The 20633-nt window shown below is 31.1% G+C and overlaps 1 protein-coding gene across 1 annotated transcript; it reads left to right on the forward strand.

Annotated features, from left to right (window-relative positions):
* Window positions 1–7442: 7442 nt before the first annotated feature.
* Window positions 7443–11344, forward strand: LOC128157703 (uncharacterized). Its single transcript, XM_052820297.1, has 2 exons — window positions 7443–8930; window positions 11176–11344. The coding sequence occupies exons 1-2, from the start codon at window positions 7672–7674 to the stop codon at window positions 11213–11215; spliced, it is 1299 nt and encodes a 432-aa protein (XP_052676257.1). The 5' UTR covers window positions 7443–7671; the 3' UTR covers window positions 11216–11344.
* The last annotated feature ends 9289 nt before the right edge of the window (window positions 11345–20633 follow it).

A 20633-nucleotide genomic window follows, 5' to 3' on the forward strand; every position in this document is an offset into this window, starting at 1 on the left:
ATAAATATCTATTTTAGGTCATTGAATAGTGGCATAGTTAAGCAGTTCTTAAGATTGCTTTGACTTTTGGTGACATATGTCATATTTAGAATGTTAGTATTGATATTAAAAAATGCCATGCGTGTGTTGAAGAGATTCATGTGAAAGTGTTCTTGCAAAAAGATTTTAATAAAACTACTTGCATCATCATCAAAATCAACATATATATCAAATTAACACTCCAGTTCACTATTCTATTTGACTTTTAGAAATTATTTGTAAAGAATTAAAACAAAATGTATCCATATGGTTAATTATACATGAAATACGATGAAGCTCCAAGATGAAAAATAACTTGTAACAAAATGTTTTATTCTTTAAAAACTTTTACCTGTACCCTCTATAGTGCAATTAAAAATAAAGTTATTGTTTTTAGTTTGTAATGTCATGAATCTATCTTATATTTTGAAACAAATTCAAGTTTTTTAAATTTAGAAATAGAAATAATAATTGTTTATTTTAATTTAAAAAAAGCCACATGACCTTTGCGCCTTTGCAAATATTATATTAAAAACTTTCAAATATAAATATTTTTGCTGCACATTTTTTTTTAAAAACAAAGTAATATTTAAAATTATTCGAAAAACATATGGAGGTAAACAGATTGTAAAATGTCTTGTTTAAATATTTTTTAAATTAATTATAATGCTAAAGAATTATTTTTTAAAAAATTCTTATTTTATATTAGATGAAGAATTCCAAACCTTTTTGTGTTTAATTTATGCACAATTTTACTTAAAAAATATCATTAATCGATGTTATCAAATTAAATCTTATTGTTTTTTTTGTTTTTTGCCATTACTATATTAAGTGTAATTAAATCAATGCATGGCAAATGTTTGAACAGAAAAAATTCTATCAGGAGAAAGAGTAAAATCTTTTTTCTTGTTTAGATAAAATGTATAAAATGTCATGATTTTAAAATAAAAATTATAATGACTATGCTTTGTTTTTGAATTGATAGGTTTTCCTTGGATATTTAAAAAAAAAAATAATATTTATACTTTTTGATTTATTGTTTCCATGGACTCAGGTAGATTTTCAATATTTTAGCCATTGTTTTAGCCAAAAGTTACCTTTGATTATAAAGATTTTTTTCACACGCTTTTCATGAAAGTGAGGGAAAACCACCGACACAATATGTCAGAAAAAAGCTAAACTGGACTCTTTGTATTAAAAGGATTCAGAAAAATTGATCCGAAATGTTGACAGCCGAAGAAGCAACATAAATGTTTATCAGCTGCGATCTTTCCATGTTTTTGCAAAGTCTTCCGCTGCTGATGTATGCAAATGACTTAGTTTGACGAGGCCTGATAGTAAATTCTGGTGTTTGAACAATTAGCGGCAAATATCAACATTTTTTCCCAAAACACACGAATTTACGGGTCAGTTTTAATGGAAAAAATATATCGGCGGATAAGACGGCGATTTTCTATGTTTTGTTTCGGATCTATGTTAAATGAGATTTCGGATTTAGTTACGTCATCACTTTGACCAATCCGGATTATAGGATTAGTACTTTGATCCCGACCAGAATGCCGACGATACAAATAAATAATTTAACCATGAACATGACTTCTGTAACGAGCACTTTGGCGCCATCAGGCACTCTACGGGGAGGAAAAGTACTTATAAGTTGAGTGCATTTTAGAAGAAAAGTTTCATTTTTCTTGTTATTTTGTAATCTAACTACATTTTGCAGAGATGCACCGGAGTAAAGCAATTGTTCCTGCATTTTGGTTTTTAAATCTGTGTGAAATCTGCGCGCTGGAGAGTTGGTTATATAGGAAACGTTCATGCGTAGTTGCAAAACAGAAACTATGCTCAGAATATGAGAAAAAAAGATTTTATATATGAGTAGAAAAACATATTTATAAAACCTAATTAAAGATTTTATTTAGGAATTGATTATCTGTTGAATATCAAATGAAAATTTGTTTACGCATATAATAAAACCATAAAACAATTACATTGATTAAAAGAATTTATTTATTAAGCAAAACACGTTCAGATTTATCAACTTACTAAACGACACGATTTGATACGAATACAATTTTTTTAAAATAAAGAATAATTGTGTTAATGACAATTCTGTACTATTTTCCAACTGCTTTTTTATATCAACAAATTATTTTGAAATAAATAATTTTTTCTGCGATATCGAATAAAACTGAGAAATAGACTGCATTGGATCTTGCCGTTATAGTCTAACCTAATCACTGAACTATTACACACAATTGAATCCTCCAAAAAATTTCGCAGTAATTGCCCGTCAAAAAAATAGACCAACTTCCCACGTAATGGTTTTCTTTTAACATGAATGTTTCAATTATGCTGATAGGATGGCAATAATTATTGAAACACTTAACATGTATTTGAACGAAGAAATTTGTGAATTTAAATCATACTGTTAATTAATGTGTACAACAGGTGAAATGTACGACCTTAACTTTTAGAAGATTTTGGAATCCTTGGTGTAATGACAAAAAGGCACAGAAAATGTTTTCCTTTCTTTCTTTTTTTTTCCGTGATTGTTTTTTAAGTTTGTTTTGTATTATATTCTCCCACTGTGACTATAAACAATCACCCCAATGTAAACTCAGCAAAACAATTACAGGAAAAAAATGTTTTACAAAAATATGTACTTTAAAGTCTGAGAATTATTTAAAAATGAAAATCACTGTAATATATGTGTTGACTTCTTAAAGAGTTTATATCAAATTCTTATAGCAGAATAACATATAAATTAACCAATTGGAATAAAGTAAAAATCTATTGTTCAGGTTGATCAACATTCAATTTAGTCAAGGTTTAATTAACCTTCTCCTAGGATTTCGTTCACAGTGATTTTGAAAACGGGTACATGTATTTAACCCCCACCCCTTAAAAAAAGGCATGGTCAATCTATACCAGCAACAAAATAAACACAAAGCACCATAACTATATAAAAAACTTAACTCAAGATCCAGATACATTTATATGCTTCTAGAGCGCACGGGAAATGAACTTGAGAAAATGCATTTTCAAAGAGTTTTATAAGCTTGAGACTATGATTACCCACCCTCCCCTTCACCCTGAAAAAAATTTCTGAGGATCTGATAATAAATAACAACCAAAAGTTCTAAGCTAGATTATCAAGGGCATCTGTAAATAAGGGTAACAAGGTGTATCCATATATGGTATAAAAATTAAAGGACGGCTATATGGAATTGATTAGAAATTATTAGAGTTTAGATGGTAGAGTTTTTCAACTTGCACTTTTGGGTTTTCAAGATCAATACTGCAAGGTTTGATTTTTAATTGCAATGCACCAAATGTGACGGGGTACACGTGGTTAAATGATGCTGAGTAAATGCAACGTCTTTCTTCGTTGGTGAATAAAAATGAATACATGTAACTACATGTGTTTGTAGATATTGACTTGTGTAGTAATAGATAATAGAAGGAAAACACTTTATTTGTTTGATAATCTAAATAGAGTTATCTCAAAAAACGAAAAGAGGAAAACAGAATTAGAACAGGACCCCCTGACTCTCCTCCCCCTTAAAAGAAGACGACCTTCTTAAAAACTATCAAACAGACAAACAAGCAACACAAAACAAATGATTTAAACAGACCAAATGTTCATGTAGTTTATCAATGATGTTAATACATGTAACATTCATACTATAGTTTAGTTCCAAGTATACATAGCTTTGCAAGTGTCTTTACATTATATAGATAGAATCTTTTATTTGATCGATTCGTAGATCAGCTTATTCGGCTTCATAGAAAGTCTACATATTCATGAATTGACTGAATGAAATTGACAGTTTTATTATCGCCCCTTTCGTCCTTATTGTCAGCGGGCGAATTTTAGAATGGACGAATTCCTATGTCTCAAACTATCTTTATTTTCATCTTTGTCTGGGCGAATTCAAGATGGGACGAAACCGTTTGCAAGTGAAAAAGGGCGAAAATAACACGGGGCGAAAATAATCACGCATACAGAACGTTAATATTATAATAGCAAAAGCACACAAAAAGCTTAATCAAATGAAAAGACTCAAATATGATTTAAACAGCAAATCACACTCTCATAGTTACATATCCTTTATCAAACCACATTTGGAATAATATAAGGTTTGGGGAGGGTGTTCATTCGGGGACTCAGAAAAACCGGAACAAGTACACTTACGAGTATTTGCTGCAAGAATAGTGACCGGTTTACCAATATTTGCCACTAAAGACATAAATATTTTTTCTAGACTAATATATTGAAAACAAGATGAAAACAATTTGTTAAGAATTTTGCATTCGTTTCAATACGAATCAAATTTCACGAGTTTAACAATATTAAAATAAAAAATTAAACCATCACCTTAATAATTATTCTATGTCCATTCCTAGCAAAAACACGATGGTGCTTGGCGGACAGAGAAAGCAAAAAAAAAAAACCAACCAAACAAACAAAAACAAACAAACAACCCCCCCCCCCCCAAAAAAAAAAAACCAAACAAACAAAAAAAACAACCAAAAAACAAAAAAAAAAAACAAAACAAAATTGCCAATAATGCTTTATAACGAATGTCTCATTAATCGAACATTTCCCGGCAAATCTCTTTTATAGAATAAACACGATTGTCAGAGAATAAAAAAAAATAATAACGGAGACTACCGAAACTAAATACGTATTAATTACGAAATAAAGGACTAAGAAACCGTTTTTTTAAAAATGACAGAATTAAACAACTTTTTAAATGACATTTATCAAAATAAATTTAATTTCTTTTGTCATGTGATAAATGAAAAAAAAATGCAAATCAATTCTTTTAAATTTTCAAAAAATAAGTCAAAGGAATTTTGAAATCTTTTGCATAATTGTTTTGTACGTGAACCCGTATATGTACTGTACAATACTTGTATTGATTTGAATTTTGATTAAGAGACAAAGAAAAGGGGAGCAAAAGGACATGTTGTACAAGTAGATATAAAATTCAATTTTAAATAGTTGGATTTGGAATTTTCTTCCGCTCCCAAGGAAATTTTTTTTTATCATATTTCAGTCGTGATTTCCACTCGTAACAATATATATTTTTTTTAAAAATCCCGTCCTACACATGGAATGAATTGCACATTCACCATTGTTTTTAAAGACAGATAGATGGTCGATCGTTGTTATTTTAAGACTGTATTGATCTCCTTAGAAACAAGAGTTCTGTATAAGGACAAAAGAAACAATTCGAATTTTAAAGCTTAAGGATTAGAATTTTCATATTACCACAAAATTTTAAGGTAGATCTGAGCGGTAAATTATTGACGTCCAGCCTCCTTTATCAAAAGAACTACAATTAGTGGATAGAATGACCCAGTCCAAAGTACGTAAAAAATTCGTAATTGTTCTGCTCTAATATGAGTCTTTCAATTATTACGATATTTTTTCCGAGTACATTGTATTTATAAACAAACGCAATAAAAAGATTATTTGGAATGGGTTTCTTTCCCATTTTTACTTTTACGCTTTAAAAAAATAAATCTGGACTTCCTCAATTACCATGACTTCCTTGTCCACACCTACATATTTACCTGTTGTGATCTAATGAAGTAAGAATTCAGCAACAATAGTAAGCGTGACATGGAGAGCATATTTAGACGTATTTAGCAAATAACGATATACTTTATGTGTATTATGATTATCAACTCCAATAAAACTTACAGTAGCCTCAACTAATCCCCCCCCCCCAAACCACCACCATAAAAAAAATCAGGATAAAATACGCCTGTCCCTCCCTCGGAAGACAGCCGTGCAAACTCATTATTAAAAACGAGCATTCATTTTTGTTAAAGAAGTGGAGTAAGGGGAAAACGCAGAGAAATCTTAATATCAGGTGCATGCAATCAACCTAAGAAATCTGCAACCAACGTCATGTGTTCTCCACAAGTATTGGCAAGCATCATTGATCGCAAATTGCGGTAAATTTAAAGTACATTGATAAGGGAACCAAAGCGACATTTTCTTCTTTTTTTTATTTTGCCGTAAATTCTTTTGTTCTGTAAAATCCATTATAATCTGTAAGTCCAAGACTTTTTTTCTAAAGCTGTAGTTGATTTTTTTTTTCAGAAAAAACTGTTTAATGTAGTCTGGAGTCTTGCTTTTAAGTTAACCCTTTCCACGACCACGGTGTATAAAGACACGAAGAATTAGAACATGCGTTTAAAATAGATGTAAATCCCCACACATTTCTGTCATCTTTGATCTGAACCAATCTATCCGCTTACTTCTTCCAAAAGTAAGTATTGACAAACCCGGTGTAACGAACCCCAAATAAAAACCAACATCTCCCCCCACTCTCCCAGAGTACACAGTATAAAGGGCTGGGTATCGTGATGCTGCCGAACGAACATTGCTTTGAACAACGTTACGAACTCTTTTGTAAAAAGTTAAGAAGGTATCCTAAAACTCCTAATTTGTTTTCTGTGTTAATCATTGTGTTTACATTAGATTGTATTGTGCCTTGATTTGGGCTATTTAGCGGGACAGAGAAGCGCGGACCCTGGATATATAAATAAAACCTGGTATTCCCCGGGTCCTCGTCAAAGCTGGCGATGTTGTCCGTGGATGGCCCCAATACGTGTTCACAGTGTTCACAGGAATCTTCCCACAGTTCCTTAGATGATGTGTCTAGACAACAGACGTGAAGAAATCTCTCTCTTCTCTCCATCTCTTTCTCTCTATCCCAATGAAATTTTAATTTGATTGACAACTGGCAATCAACACTTTTTATTATAACAAGCATTTCTTTAAAAACACTCTAAAATGTATTCTAGTCAACCTCCTTTATTCTAAATGTTTTGATCTTTAAAGAGAATTTCAAATATATTTATATAGGGTTAATATTTTTCTATGCCATTCTCAACATGCTAGTGGTAACTTTCTTTCTCTCTATATTTTTCTGGGTTTTTTTTCTATAAATATAGCTACTAGTATGAATGTAAATTTTCCTACTAGTATGATAGTAAATGTTACTTTGGTAATTAAAAAAGATTTTTTCCCTAGAATAAATAAAAATCAGTGAAATTCTTGACTGAAGCGGAGATAATTCTGGGTACTTATGGCGTCCAGAAGCCGCGATAAGTCAATCAACTTCTGTTGACAAACTCTTATCGATGACTGCATCATGATTAGCCACGGATCATAGATTGTTTGTCTATTAAGTCGTAGTCTAAATACTTCACAACTATTATCAATTTAAAAACAATTTAACCATATCAAGGTACCCGCCTCCCGCTCTTTTGTGACATCTCGTGAATCTCTCGACGGCGAATTTCAACCAATCAGAAGGCGTTCTGGTAGCGAATATCGTTTTCAATGTGGACACGCAAATATGGAGCCGATTTAGGTAGCGACCCGGTGTACTAGGAAATATAAAATAAGGCGATCTGGCCGTTATATTGGCAGAACGTACAAATGTTTGGTTGAGTTTTGTAGTGTTTAGCTTGGAGTTTGAAATCCAAGTAGATTTATTTGTGTGTTACCCAGAGCGGTGGATGTTTAGAAAAACAAACGACTGAAGAAGATTTGTTTTCTCGTAAATATTTTTAATAACTTCGTGATCATATTTGTTGATTCTTGATATATACCAAAGCTTCAGAATGCAACCGGCACATTATGACAGTGGTTGTTTTCAAAATGGGATCTATGGGTCTTCCACGAACTTTGACGGATCGACAATCAAATTGCACCATGGCCATTATTCAGAAACATCCGATCCTTGTTTCAACGGCTTATTCTCCAACGTTTCATCGCCTGGAAATTTTCTTCCAAGAGACCCTCCATCTTATGCAGAATCTACAACAATTTTCCATCCAGGTTTCGTTCCGAATTCGAGTCCGTCTTATTACAAAATGTCCACAGGACGGCAGGAAATTCCAGAGTATGGAATAACTCGGGGAGGCGGAGAGCAGATTCTTTCGAAAGTCGATATTATGGACCAGACCACTGGCTCACTTGATATTACCCCGCGGTATGATACAGATGGTGCTCGACTCATGCATGAGACAGATTTGAACTCAAGTCACGAGGATAACGTGAAGCTGGAGAATTCCGTGGAGTACAAACCGGAAATGCAAGGACTACAGACAAACATTCCAGGCAGCGAAACTCATCTTACCCACAATGACAGCGGTAGTAAAACTGAATCAAAAGATGACAAAATAGAACCGGTGGACCAGACAAATCCCGAAAAGGGCCACGACGAGAAAGCCCGAGGAAATGCGGACGTCAAACCAGCCCTATCCTACATTGCCCTCATTGCAAAATCCATCCTGGAATCATCACAGAAAAGGTTGAGTTTGGGTTCCATATACAGCTGGATAGAGAAGAACTATCCGTACTACCAGAACCGTGGCCAGGGCTGGAGAAACAGTGTACGCCATAACCTGTCTCTGAACGACTGCTTCATCAAGGCGGGCAGGTGCGAGGATGGGAAGGGCAACTACTGGGCCATACACCCCGCCAACATACAGGACTTTATGCGGGGCGATTTCAGGCAACGTAGGAGGTCCAGGAGACGTGGAAGGAAGAAGGAGGTTGAGTTAGGAATGTATCATTTAACTAACGGATATAGCCCTCTCACACCAAGTGTCCCATTTTCACCCTCCGCAACCGCATTTAACTCTATCTATTCACCGTACACAGAAGCTGAGCGCCGCGCATATAGACTAGATGAAGCTCTATTGCGACAGAGCATGAACAATCCTTTCATGAAGTGGTACCACAATGGAGTTCCGAATGGAACCTATCCCGCACAGAATGGCGGATGTAACACGGGGATGTACAACAATACGTCCGCCCAGTGGCAGGGATACGGGGACCAGTCCTCACAGACCGTCTACCACTCACCCCTGTCTCGGTAAGTTTGCGGAAAAATATAATAGTTCTTCAAGAAATCTCCCGGTTAAATATCATTAAACTAAAAAAAAATATGGAAAAAAAAATTAAAAGTTGTAAACACATTTGTATTAAATAACTATATTCGCATTTATTTTCATCATCAAGTTTTGAAAGTAAAAAAAAAATATTAGGGGGGGGGGGTTTGAAATAAAAGTAAGAATAAACTTAATGAAAACTTACTCAATTTGTATACAATTAAAATAAAAAAAAAATACGAAAAATATAAAATATAAAAATGAAAAGACATTGATTAAATGTTTATAAGCTGTATTGTATGTTTTCATATAAATTTTGTTTTCTAAATAAAAACAACATTACATACATATATGTTTAAAAAGTATTAAATTAAAGAAACTACATATTACTAGTAATTGGAGAAGAATTGAACCATACCGAAAATCAAATTCTTAAAGTAAGAAATAAGAAAAAAAACTTATATAGTGACGTATATTGATGTACATAAATGATATTCATGTTGCTTAATGAAATAATAAATTTATTGCATTATAAAAGAAATATAATTCAGTAACTTTAAATAATGAAGAAATACTGAAATGTTTGTATCATTTTGTTATTAAAGAAGTATCATAATAAATAAGTAACTTGTGGTTAGTGATTACGAGGGGTTTTGGACACCATTGATGTTATGTAACTATAGGGGACAGGAATGACACCCCGGGTCCTAGAGCTATGCGGTTCCGTTACACAAATTTCAGTAATCTGCCTGATAAGATAAATTTCTTCCAGTTCAATCACCCAGACACCCAATGCGCTACCGATTCATTTATGTCGATATCCCGCAAAAAATGATATATGTAGGGAATATCCTTTTCTAAAATGAAATGCATTTGGGAACTGTTCATTTTTAATGATTGAATTTTTTTTTGTTATCCGATAAAATGCAATTTTAAATTTTTGTAGATTCCCTTTATTATTATTTTTTTCATTTTTCACAGCTTTCCTTCAACGTTATTTACTTTATCAATGCCTAAAAGCTTTGAAAGGAAGATCATGCATCGTTTTTTTTATTAAAACTTGAAATTATATAAGGGATAAAAATATTATTTTTCAAATGTTCTTTCAAATATATGAGAAAATGATAAAAATAATTCCATAACACACTTGTTACATAGGAGCGATACCTTTAACGAAATATGAATATAAGTATTGAATTGATATTTTTTTACCCATGAATTTTATGATTATGATTAAAAAATTCAATTAATAACATATCAGACAAAATTTTACCCCTGACTGTGCGGACAGACTAATGGATTCTAAGAAACAAAACAATCCATGCAAAATTACGCTGCCATAGTCCTTTGAAGTTTCGGTACATCAGTATTACCCAACAAAATACCAGCGGGATACCAAATATGGCCTTCAACCAAAATATCATAACATAAACAAAACTAATATAATAGATGATACGAGTCGCAGTCTTGCTTTGACCGTGTTAAGCGGTAGATAAAATCTTACAGTGTGTTTACAAACACCATACACACGTGCTGACACAGGATTAGTTGTAACACAGTATTAGATATAGAACAACTTTTGGTAATCATAATTGTATAATTCAAATAAATCTTGTTTGAGAGAGAAACTAGGTAACTCTAAGTAGAAGCATTTTTCTGAATAAAATTTTTTTAAAACATTTTTTATTGAGACAAAGAACATGGAAAAGCGAAACTTAATTGATTGTAAATTATAGTACGTGCATTAGAGGTAAGACAAAAAGTACGTGCATTAGAGGTAAGACAAAAAGATCTTTTTAATAGAATTCTTTGATTGATTAAAGTACATAGTCAGAAAACTATTTCGTTCATTTCATAACTGTTAGAAACAAACTACACGATTTAAAAATGTCGCTATAAATAGCAAATATACAAAAGTTTATGTGATTTTTATTTTTTATTCTGTCAAATGTGCGTAGATAAATTGTTTTAAACTCATTTTCCCCCATTTTCTTTTTTTCGTGTTCTTTTATGTGCTACAATGTATACAAACTATTGATAAACACTTAAATACAGCAATAAACTTTCGAAAATCTAGGAAGATAACTTACACCAAAAGAAGACAGATTATAGGATGAAAAGAAATACCTTACAAATACAATGATAGGAATTTTATCTTTGATTATATGCAGTCCCGTTCAGATTTACATCATAAACAGATTTTTCTTACTCTACTTATTTTATTTTCAGGAATTACCCGACAACCTCTCTTGTTCAAAGTGGCTTATGAAAACACAGGACGTTGCATCAATTCATTCTATGAACATAAAGACTTTATCATAGTGCAACTTCATCTCTATTTTTGCATTTATTGATATTTGTTGATATTGAAAATAAATTTATTGCCTTATTATTATAAGTCAACTTTTTATGTTCATATGATTCAATCAAACTATTGACGAAGTATCCATTGTTAGAAATACAAGAAACTTGTAGTTATTTTGTTCATACAAATACAATGCATACGTGATAAATCCGAAAAGATATTTGTGAATGTGAAAAAATAGAAATAGCAAGCCCATCACACACGTAATATAAATTAACTTGTGGGCATGCGCGGTTAATCCAATTACATACTCCATCATATTAGATTATCTGTAGTTTCAAGTATAATACATATTGGACCATATTGAATACCGATTGTAGATTATTCTATTACACAAGGTTCTTATGGTCAGTCTTGTATAGTTTTTATTTTTTAAATCTGGATACAATGCATTTTTAATGCATTTTTTGGTTGCATACATATAATTATCTAATTTGCCAACGTCATATGAGGCGCACGCGAAACGATATATAATTTTCATAAATCAACATCATTTTTTAGATTTAAATGAATAATACTTCTGGGCTCAATGGTAAAGAGTTATCATAACAAGGAATGAATTTAGTGTTCACCGTTGTTATGCGAGTATAAGATAACTCGAGACAATTTACCCTATCTATTAATCCGCTTTGCGATTAATATAGCAAAAACTGTCAACAAAGTGTGATATCGTATTACTTACCCATGTAGGTAAATATTAATAAAATTCTTTCCGTTATTGAATATGCACATGACTGTAATGTAAATAACAACAAAGGAATGGGTACGAAAAATTGTTACTTCGGGTTGTATGAAAATATGCATATACTTTGAAAATATATATATATATATATATATATATATATATATATATATATATATATATATATATATATATATATATATATATGTATATATATATATATATATATATATATATATGAAGTTCCTTTTGAACTTGTAACAAACGCATTGTTTATTTCCATTTTAAATCTCATTACTTTCAATAGTAACATTTAATCACAGTTTTTCAAAACAAGCATTGTAGTGTCCATTGCGTGTTATTTTCAAGGTGTAGTTCTTGTTTTTGTCAACATATAACGAATAATTAAATATTTTTAGCTTTAACAACGAAATCATTGTAAATTAGCACAAACATATTGACATTTTGAAGAGAGTAATTTTAAAAGCACACTCTTCCTTCTTAAAAAAAGACATACTTGTATCAGTAATATATGTTAGATGTAACAGGTCACAGAAAGCCGAGGCAGTCATGATGTTGAACGGACAGTCAGAAGACTCACAATGCCTCGGAATCGGTAATCAGTCTTAAACCAAAGTCAGATAGTGAAATTAAATTAAAATTATTACCATTTCACGATGTAAACTACAAATATTAAGAGCAATTGTATGGTAAATATTCATTCATTGATGAACATTTAACGCAAGGGCCAATGACTCATTATAACTGCGTTTCATCATCTTAAAAAATCACTCTTACTTTGTCTTGCTTATATAAAAAAGAACAAAAAACCAACCAAACAAACAAAAAACCACAGAAACTTAAACAATACTTTCACACGTACATGTAATCCATTGAAACCCTTCTTCAAAGCTCTAAACAAAGAACTCACAAACAGCAAAATAAAAAAAAACCCATCAAACATGGAAAAATTGAAAGGATACATGAGTTGGTCAATTTAACATTAAAATTTTTTATTATCAGTGAAAAGAATTTGTAAATGATAAATATAAAATCCAACCTTCTCCAAAAATCCATGAAACCAATGATTGATTAATAAATTAATAAAGGTAGCAACGTCAAGATGTTGTGAAATGAATTCGTTAAGAGATTTAATTAAGAATGAGGATATTATTTTAAATTCAATAAATATTGATAAATTTTAAACCAATAAAAGATAATATTTCTGTTACAAATGTAATTATTATCATCATAGCAATGGTAATAATAATGGAAGGACTAATTCTACAAAAATATTTCTAAAAATGATGTAATTTTTACATAACTGTAAGAATAAATTACATTATGTTTATGTATAGTATAGCCTACATCTTTTCTTTCAATAACATTAATAAAATGGTCAAATTTTCTTTGTATTCAAAGAAATCTGAAATTTAATTAAATTTTGCTTTAGCACATTTTATAGAACATTTGACAACGAGGTTTTGTCGGATGTCTAAACAAGAAAACATACCAAACACACGATATACTCGAACGTTGGCAATCTGTTAGAAAAACCAGAAACTTCTCAGCATAAGCAGTTGTAAGTCCATAGTTTTGCTGCGTTGCATGTAAACAATATTAATAAATGCAAAACAATTTACTCAAATCTGCAAACAAAACTCTTCTGTGTTCCAAGAGTCGAAGTATCAAAACAATCATGGAAGAAAATGGTAATCTTTTTATTTCGTGCATAAAGCTATTAAACGAGGAGTGTTGCTTAAGTAGCAACAACACCTGCAATTATATAATTAAAACAAATACACAGCCTATTATTCATATCAGGTTGAACAAAACTTCGTTTGACGAGTTTCGACACAACTTATGAACAGATGTAACAACAAAATCATATCAAAACAACGTAAAAAGAATAAAAGGCTAAACTTCAATTGAGAGGTAGATTTTTTTTATTGTAAGTTTAAGAACAAAGAAAAATAACTATCTTCACGTGGTGAACTGTAATTTTGGGGGGTTCCTTTTATCTTGAGTGCCTTTTTCCTAAACTTTGCCCACATCGTCTTTCAAATGTTCAAAAGGATTATTCAAAAACCTACAAATCAATTAAATACCGTTATAAGGTTTTTAGTTCTCCATTTATTACCTTTGAGATCAACTTCAATGTACAAAGTGCTAAATTTGCTTCTTTTATTTCAAATCAAAATTAATACCGCCAATGCAATGATAGGAAAATGCACCCCCTTTATGGATCACCAAATAATGAGAAACTGCTTTGTATCCAAACTTCTATGTCATTTCAGCTTGACAAATGGATTGAAAGGTTAAAAGAGCAGAAACGTATTGGTCTTGAGTGTCTCAAAGGAAGGAATCGTTCTGAGTTGGAACATGCACAGGTTCACTTAAAACAGGAGCAGGTTCTCGAGAACTGACTTAAGTGGCATGTTCCCAGAGATTCGCCCCTCTACCCACTGAGGAAATGAGACAATATTGCTGTTGGGAGGTCTTCTGAGCCCTGGAAAGCATTTTCCTGGATGGTAATAACTTCAGTCCTGCTTGGTAGTTCATTAATCAATGAACAAACATGGAATAAAATTGCTTGATATTACTGGGGTTCAAACATATCAAATATCTCAATTAAAATTACTGGTAAGTTCATGAAGACTTATAGTATCAGTGTTTAATTCTATTTGGAGACATTTATTTTTTTTCCGAGCAAAGGCAAAAGAGTGATTTACTATCAATAGGTTTTCTACAGTTTCTTCAAAAATGTAGATAGCTGATAACAAAATGGCGAATATTGTAATGTCAAAAAGTTTTCAAATGGATACTTGGATTAATACAGTTACTGTAGTAAATGCAGAATTTAACACCTAACTTACAGAGTGTATTTTATTGCTACCATCCCATTTTGCACCCGTCAAAAGCGCATTTCTAAAATGTCATATACTAGTAAACATGTACCATACCGGTATATCAAACTGTGCTTTATCACTGGAACAAATGCTCGAAGATTTCATATTACCACGTACAAGTTCACGAGGACATAAGTTTGCTGGTTTACTACTACGGTTAAAGAGAGCTTGATGGTCGTTGCCATATATAAACTATATGGGACTCCTTACGAAGAAGAGCTCTGTTTAATTATAAATGGGAAAGTGTTTTAAATTTAAAGCTAAAATTAATTACTTTTTTCTTCACGAAATTAATGTTTATAGCATTAAAAAACCGTATCTAAAAAGGTATATCTAATGGCTAATTTGTTGACCACCCATCATCTTTTTGAAATATCAATACTGTGTTTCAGTGCTTGTAATGATGAACCATTAAGTCTGACATGACTACTTTTGTTTTCAATGTACACTGTATTCTACTATCTCACCTAACATGTAAGATACTTACCTTAAAGGATTATAATATTTTTAAGTGAGAAAGATTTTTCTTAAATGGTGTTCAGACGATTCTGAATGAATGTCTTATAATGAAATCTTAAATGTTATTTTATTTTCCATAAATTGTAAATATAAACCCTACATAAATACATTCTGACAAGTAGTTTTCTTTAAGGAAAGTTAAACGTGTAACTGGGTGAAAAAACAAAGATACTTCGTTTTATAGGTTTATTCATAAAGACAAACTACTTTGTAGCTGTCTACAACGTCCTACTAACAACATTGCAAGATGTGAAAGGGTAAACATCTCAACGTACAATCAGCAATTAAAGCAATATCAAAGATTTGTCTCATTTACATAAATTATTTTCTGGAAATGAACATAATTGGAATTTTGAGCAGTGTTATAAAATTCTCAAAAAGAACGTTTTTGTGCTTTAGATTTTGTAATCCTTTGGTTGATTACTGCCTGTACGTAACCTCAAATTGTTATCATCACTCAAAGATTATCTGTTTCCGTTCATAATTAAAGAGAAAACCGATTCTGTCTTCATCTTGTGTTCAGAGCGTGGGAACTGACAACACTACCTGTATCTTCACAGCAGACATGCCTGCCGGATTGTGGAGAGTTCGGAATTTATATGGCCGTCGACAGACTATTGAAAGTCCGAGTGTTTGCAAGCGAATTGTATCATTTGTGACGTAGTTTTAATTGTCGGCCAAGTGCCCGGATGCCAAGTCCGTGAACCGGTGCTCTGGAATGCTAACATCGCTTTCTATGGGGAAGCGGGTAAGATTTAAAAGGACAAGAGAATTTTATAAATTAATGGACACTTGAGAACGATTTACATCGTCACCAATTGTCTTTGGAGTTGATTGTGGTCGAAGCAGGACAAGCACCGGACGCTAATCTAGCTGACGGCTAGGTGGCGACAGAAGTCATGGATCGTGAGCGGTTCACAGCCAGCTCGGACTACTTTGGCCCGACGGAGGTCTTTTTTATCTATAACCACGATATGGAAATGATAATACATTACAAGGCCTTTCCCTATCGATATCGAGCCCTGATGTCCCACCCATCCCTTGATCGGAAGAAATGTTATAGATCACGTAATGCAACTAGTTTAGTTTTGATTAAGTCTATCAATTGTTTTTAGGTGCTGGTATGGTACAACTACTTATTTAATTTGTTTAAATATTGTTTGTTTAATTAATGAACCATTGGCAAGCGTTTCAATAAACATTGAGATTGTTAAATTTATATATATATAAGCGTTAAAGACTTGAAACAAAAGATATAGGAATTAAACAATTTGTTGGTAAACATTACAAATCTAATATGATTTTGAGCTCCATAGGCTAAATGAAACCTTAATATTGTTTCAGTATTACAATATTTTAAACCATGAAATCAGAGATTTATAACTGGTATTTAGAAGTTATTCGTTGACCAAAAGAATGCATTTTTTTTCCAAAAGAAAGGTCAAGTGATACAGTACAGAAATCGTGTTTAAGAAAATAGAATTGATTTCCTTTCAAACCTGTTAAATCTTCAAGACCTTTGGAATTCGCTCAAGAGAAACTCTCTCAGAAGAGTTGTAAACCCTTACATGTACTTGTTTTAAGAACACACCGATTTTTACATTTAACTGTCTAAGGTTAAGAGGTTTTGATAGGTCTAGAGCTTTGGCTGAGAATTTTAGACCTCTTCGCGATGGAAGGTTTAATTGTGGTATTTAGAATGGCGACCTTTCCTGTACATTCTGTCATTTTTTGACGATATGTAAATTTATAATAAGACCTTTGGAATTTTGGAATATTTTGTTTGGATCAGGATAGAAAAAGGGTCACCTACTGAAGACTAATCTAAGGACTGTATGACTAATATATAAACCATTGCTATATTTTCCAAAGGATTTTTTACAACGACAAGACGTCTTCATTTAAATCCATACGTGTTAAAAGCAGTGATGTAGATATTATTACATTATAATGATATATTTCACCGTTTTTGCCATTATAACTGAATTCTATAAAATGTTGCTTTCCTTATACGGAATACGAATTCAGCTAGCCAAAGTCTCATTGCCATGATTTATAAAAATGTTAATTTTACAAATGAATATATAAAAATATAATTATCCAAATGTGTAAAATTGATTTTAAAGAAATTAAAAGATATGTAGTTAGACATAAAAATCAAAATTGACAATTAAACTATCAGATGTAAAAAAAAAAAATAATAAATACATGTACAACTAATAGAATTAAAAAAAATTAAAAGAATAGATTAATGATCCCCCTAAACATATTGTTAACACAATAAGAATACCATGCTCACAGAATACGTACAAAGACATACCTCAGTAGAATTAGAAGATGTTTTGAATTTCAAGTTTTAATATCTATGTTAATTCTGAAAATCTCAAGGAAAATAATATTTTCGATTTGCCCAGGTCCTACTACTTACATGTAGAATACTTTCATTCTATGTTTTTCCTGAATTTGATAATTATAGAAAATTAAATTACTTAATAACACACTTTGCTACGTACGGTGATTTTTCATAGGATTGCGTTATTTCAAATTGATCCAGTTGATCAAAATCTGCAGTAATTCTTTAATGTAATATAAAATACATTTTTTTTTTTTTTTAGAAATGTACATTTAAAAAAATACAGAATATGATACTATTTACTGTAATAGTATTGTACAATGTATTTACTTTACTAGTAAGTAAGTTTATATATATTTTTTAAAAATGCATTTATATTTGAAGCAAAATTGTTTTCTTAAGTAGAAAAAGTATAAAGCGCAAGCGTTACATTTTAACGATACTTTTATACAATTCGTTAAGTTTAATGTATAAAAATATACATTGGTTTTCAATGAATTGATAGTAAGTTAAAATTGTCTACCGAATCTAGAAACAAATAATATAAGTTTTACATTATTTGTTGTTTGCAGATTCTTTCATAGAGAATTCATTTGTTGTACGTCAATAGATGGAAGATTACGTGACAACTATACATTTTTCACACAACGATGAAATTATTGTTACTGACTACATCACCTCATTGCATAATATGTTTATTGCATATTCAGCTCATTTTTGTTTGATGCTTAACATAAATAAAATTTCAAACTTTCTTAGTTTTCTTTCACGTCTTTCTTTAAACATTTTCTTGATCTTGCATTTTTCTATAAGTGTTGTTATAAATTGTTCTTTCTTTATGCAGATTAATTTTTTTTCACGTTGACCTATGTTTTTACTTTGATGTGCTGTATCAAAACATAGTTGTACAAATTTAATTCATTTTAAGAAATAGTGAAACATAATCAAACAAGAAAAAAAGATGATTTAAAATTATATGTTTTCCAGATATCAAAACATAAACTAAAATATCTGATGTAAGAATCAAAAATTTTCTGACGTCCGAAATAAAATTGCTAGAGGAATAATTAATCTTAATACATGTAATATGTTCTGAATGACAAAACAAACACTGAATTATATCGAAACACGAAAACGTATTCAAATATCAAAATTAGAATTTCGAAAAAAAATGATCCCTTGCATAATGTACAAGGAAGATTGAAATACGTGTCTATTGTTTTAGGTATGTCAATGGTAAACGAACTTTGACATGACATTTGCTTTTGTGTAATGAGAAATAAGTTTGACTTTCTTTTCGAAGGACTTTCAATTTTGACTTTTCCTTTTTTCTTCTCCTTGCTTTATAATATAAACTCAGAACGTTAGTTTTGATCAACAAAAGATGTTTTGCTAAAACTCAACACCTCTAAAATATACTAAGCTGCATGTACCTTTGTAAAGCAGCTTAGCTAATTTTCAAGAGATTTAAGTTGTCATGCCGCGTACACTAAAGGGCGGGGGGAAGAAGTCGGGTGCTCTGCAGTAAGCGAAGGCCCCAGACAAACACATCAAAACCTACTTTCCGTAATGGAAGCGTAATGGCTATGTTTATATTCCGTGTTTGGGACAAAATTGATCCTCGGCGCCTCATATATAAATATGCAATGTGATTCATGCCTTAGGGGTTACCCAATACGAGAATCCAAATTCAGATAAAGGAAACCGTTCCCCGGGTGCAAATGTGTACTTGTAAAAGACCTAGAAATAATGATAGTTTAATTTTGGGAAGAGTGATTCTACTTCACTTAGCGGTAGGGAACTTAGCCAATCTTTTTATAAGCATGCTTAATATTGATATTTGTAATTTTGAAAGATTTTGCAAAAGACATTGTAATAAAAAAAATTGCATAATCTTTTTTTTTTGTTTCGTTACACTCAATACTCAACTTAAAAACTTGAAATAAATGGTGTATTATTCTGTATTGCACACCTTGTTTTATCATGCAAAACAAAATACTTATTTAAAATAATTTAACATAGCATTTCTAGGAAATAAAATTTACATAATGATACATTTTAAGTAAAGGAACAAAAAAAGATTTATCTCTTTGTATTTCTGAAAACATGCACGTACAATGCACATCATATGGGATAAAAAATGTTCATCATAGAATGATATTATTTGAGCAATTCATGGTTACATAAAAGCAAATTCATTTATCTAAATTCTTATTTGTAATGTTCAATTACTTAGATGAATATAACTTTGTTTAAAACCCGTGTATTGATACGCAAATAAGTTTAAGGATATGTTGACTGATATTTCAAAATATCTGATATTTTTTTTTATATAACCTCTCTAAATTAAGTCGTTCATATTATTACCCAACGAATGGCTTGTTCCATATTATGTACAAAACTTGTACCCTGATCATGAAATATTACAGATACATGAAATAGTTCATACAAAACAAATTAAGATAAGATGATTTACTTTATTTTTTTATAAGAAAAATATGTCAAGCGTGTTTTCAAAATATTTTATTATGTACTGTGTACGGCAGGTTTTGTTTCGTTGAACATTAAACTAAGCATATCATGATAAAATTAATGTTTCATAAAATAGTCCCTTTTCTACAGAGGGTAAACCAACACGAGGATATTTTTAATTATAAAGATAAACAACAGTTTGGTACTCTTGCAGTGAAACGCAAGAAATATTGCATAAAATATAAATACATAACGCTTATTAAATATACTACTTTAATTTAGCCTTAGGTCAAAATATTATAATTTCCCTCGCCATATTGCTTATTTTATTAATATGAATCATTCTCTTTAAGACGAAAACACTTGACAAAACCATCTTACTCCTAG

Source organism: Crassostrea angulata, chromosome 8 (assembly GCF_025612915.1).
Source record: "Crassostrea angulata isolate pt1a10 chromosome 8, ASM2561291v2, whole genome shotgun sequence".
Classification (NCBI taxonomy): domain Eukaryota; kingdom Metazoa; phylum Mollusca; class Bivalvia; order Ostreida; family Ostreidae; genus Magallana; species Magallana angulata.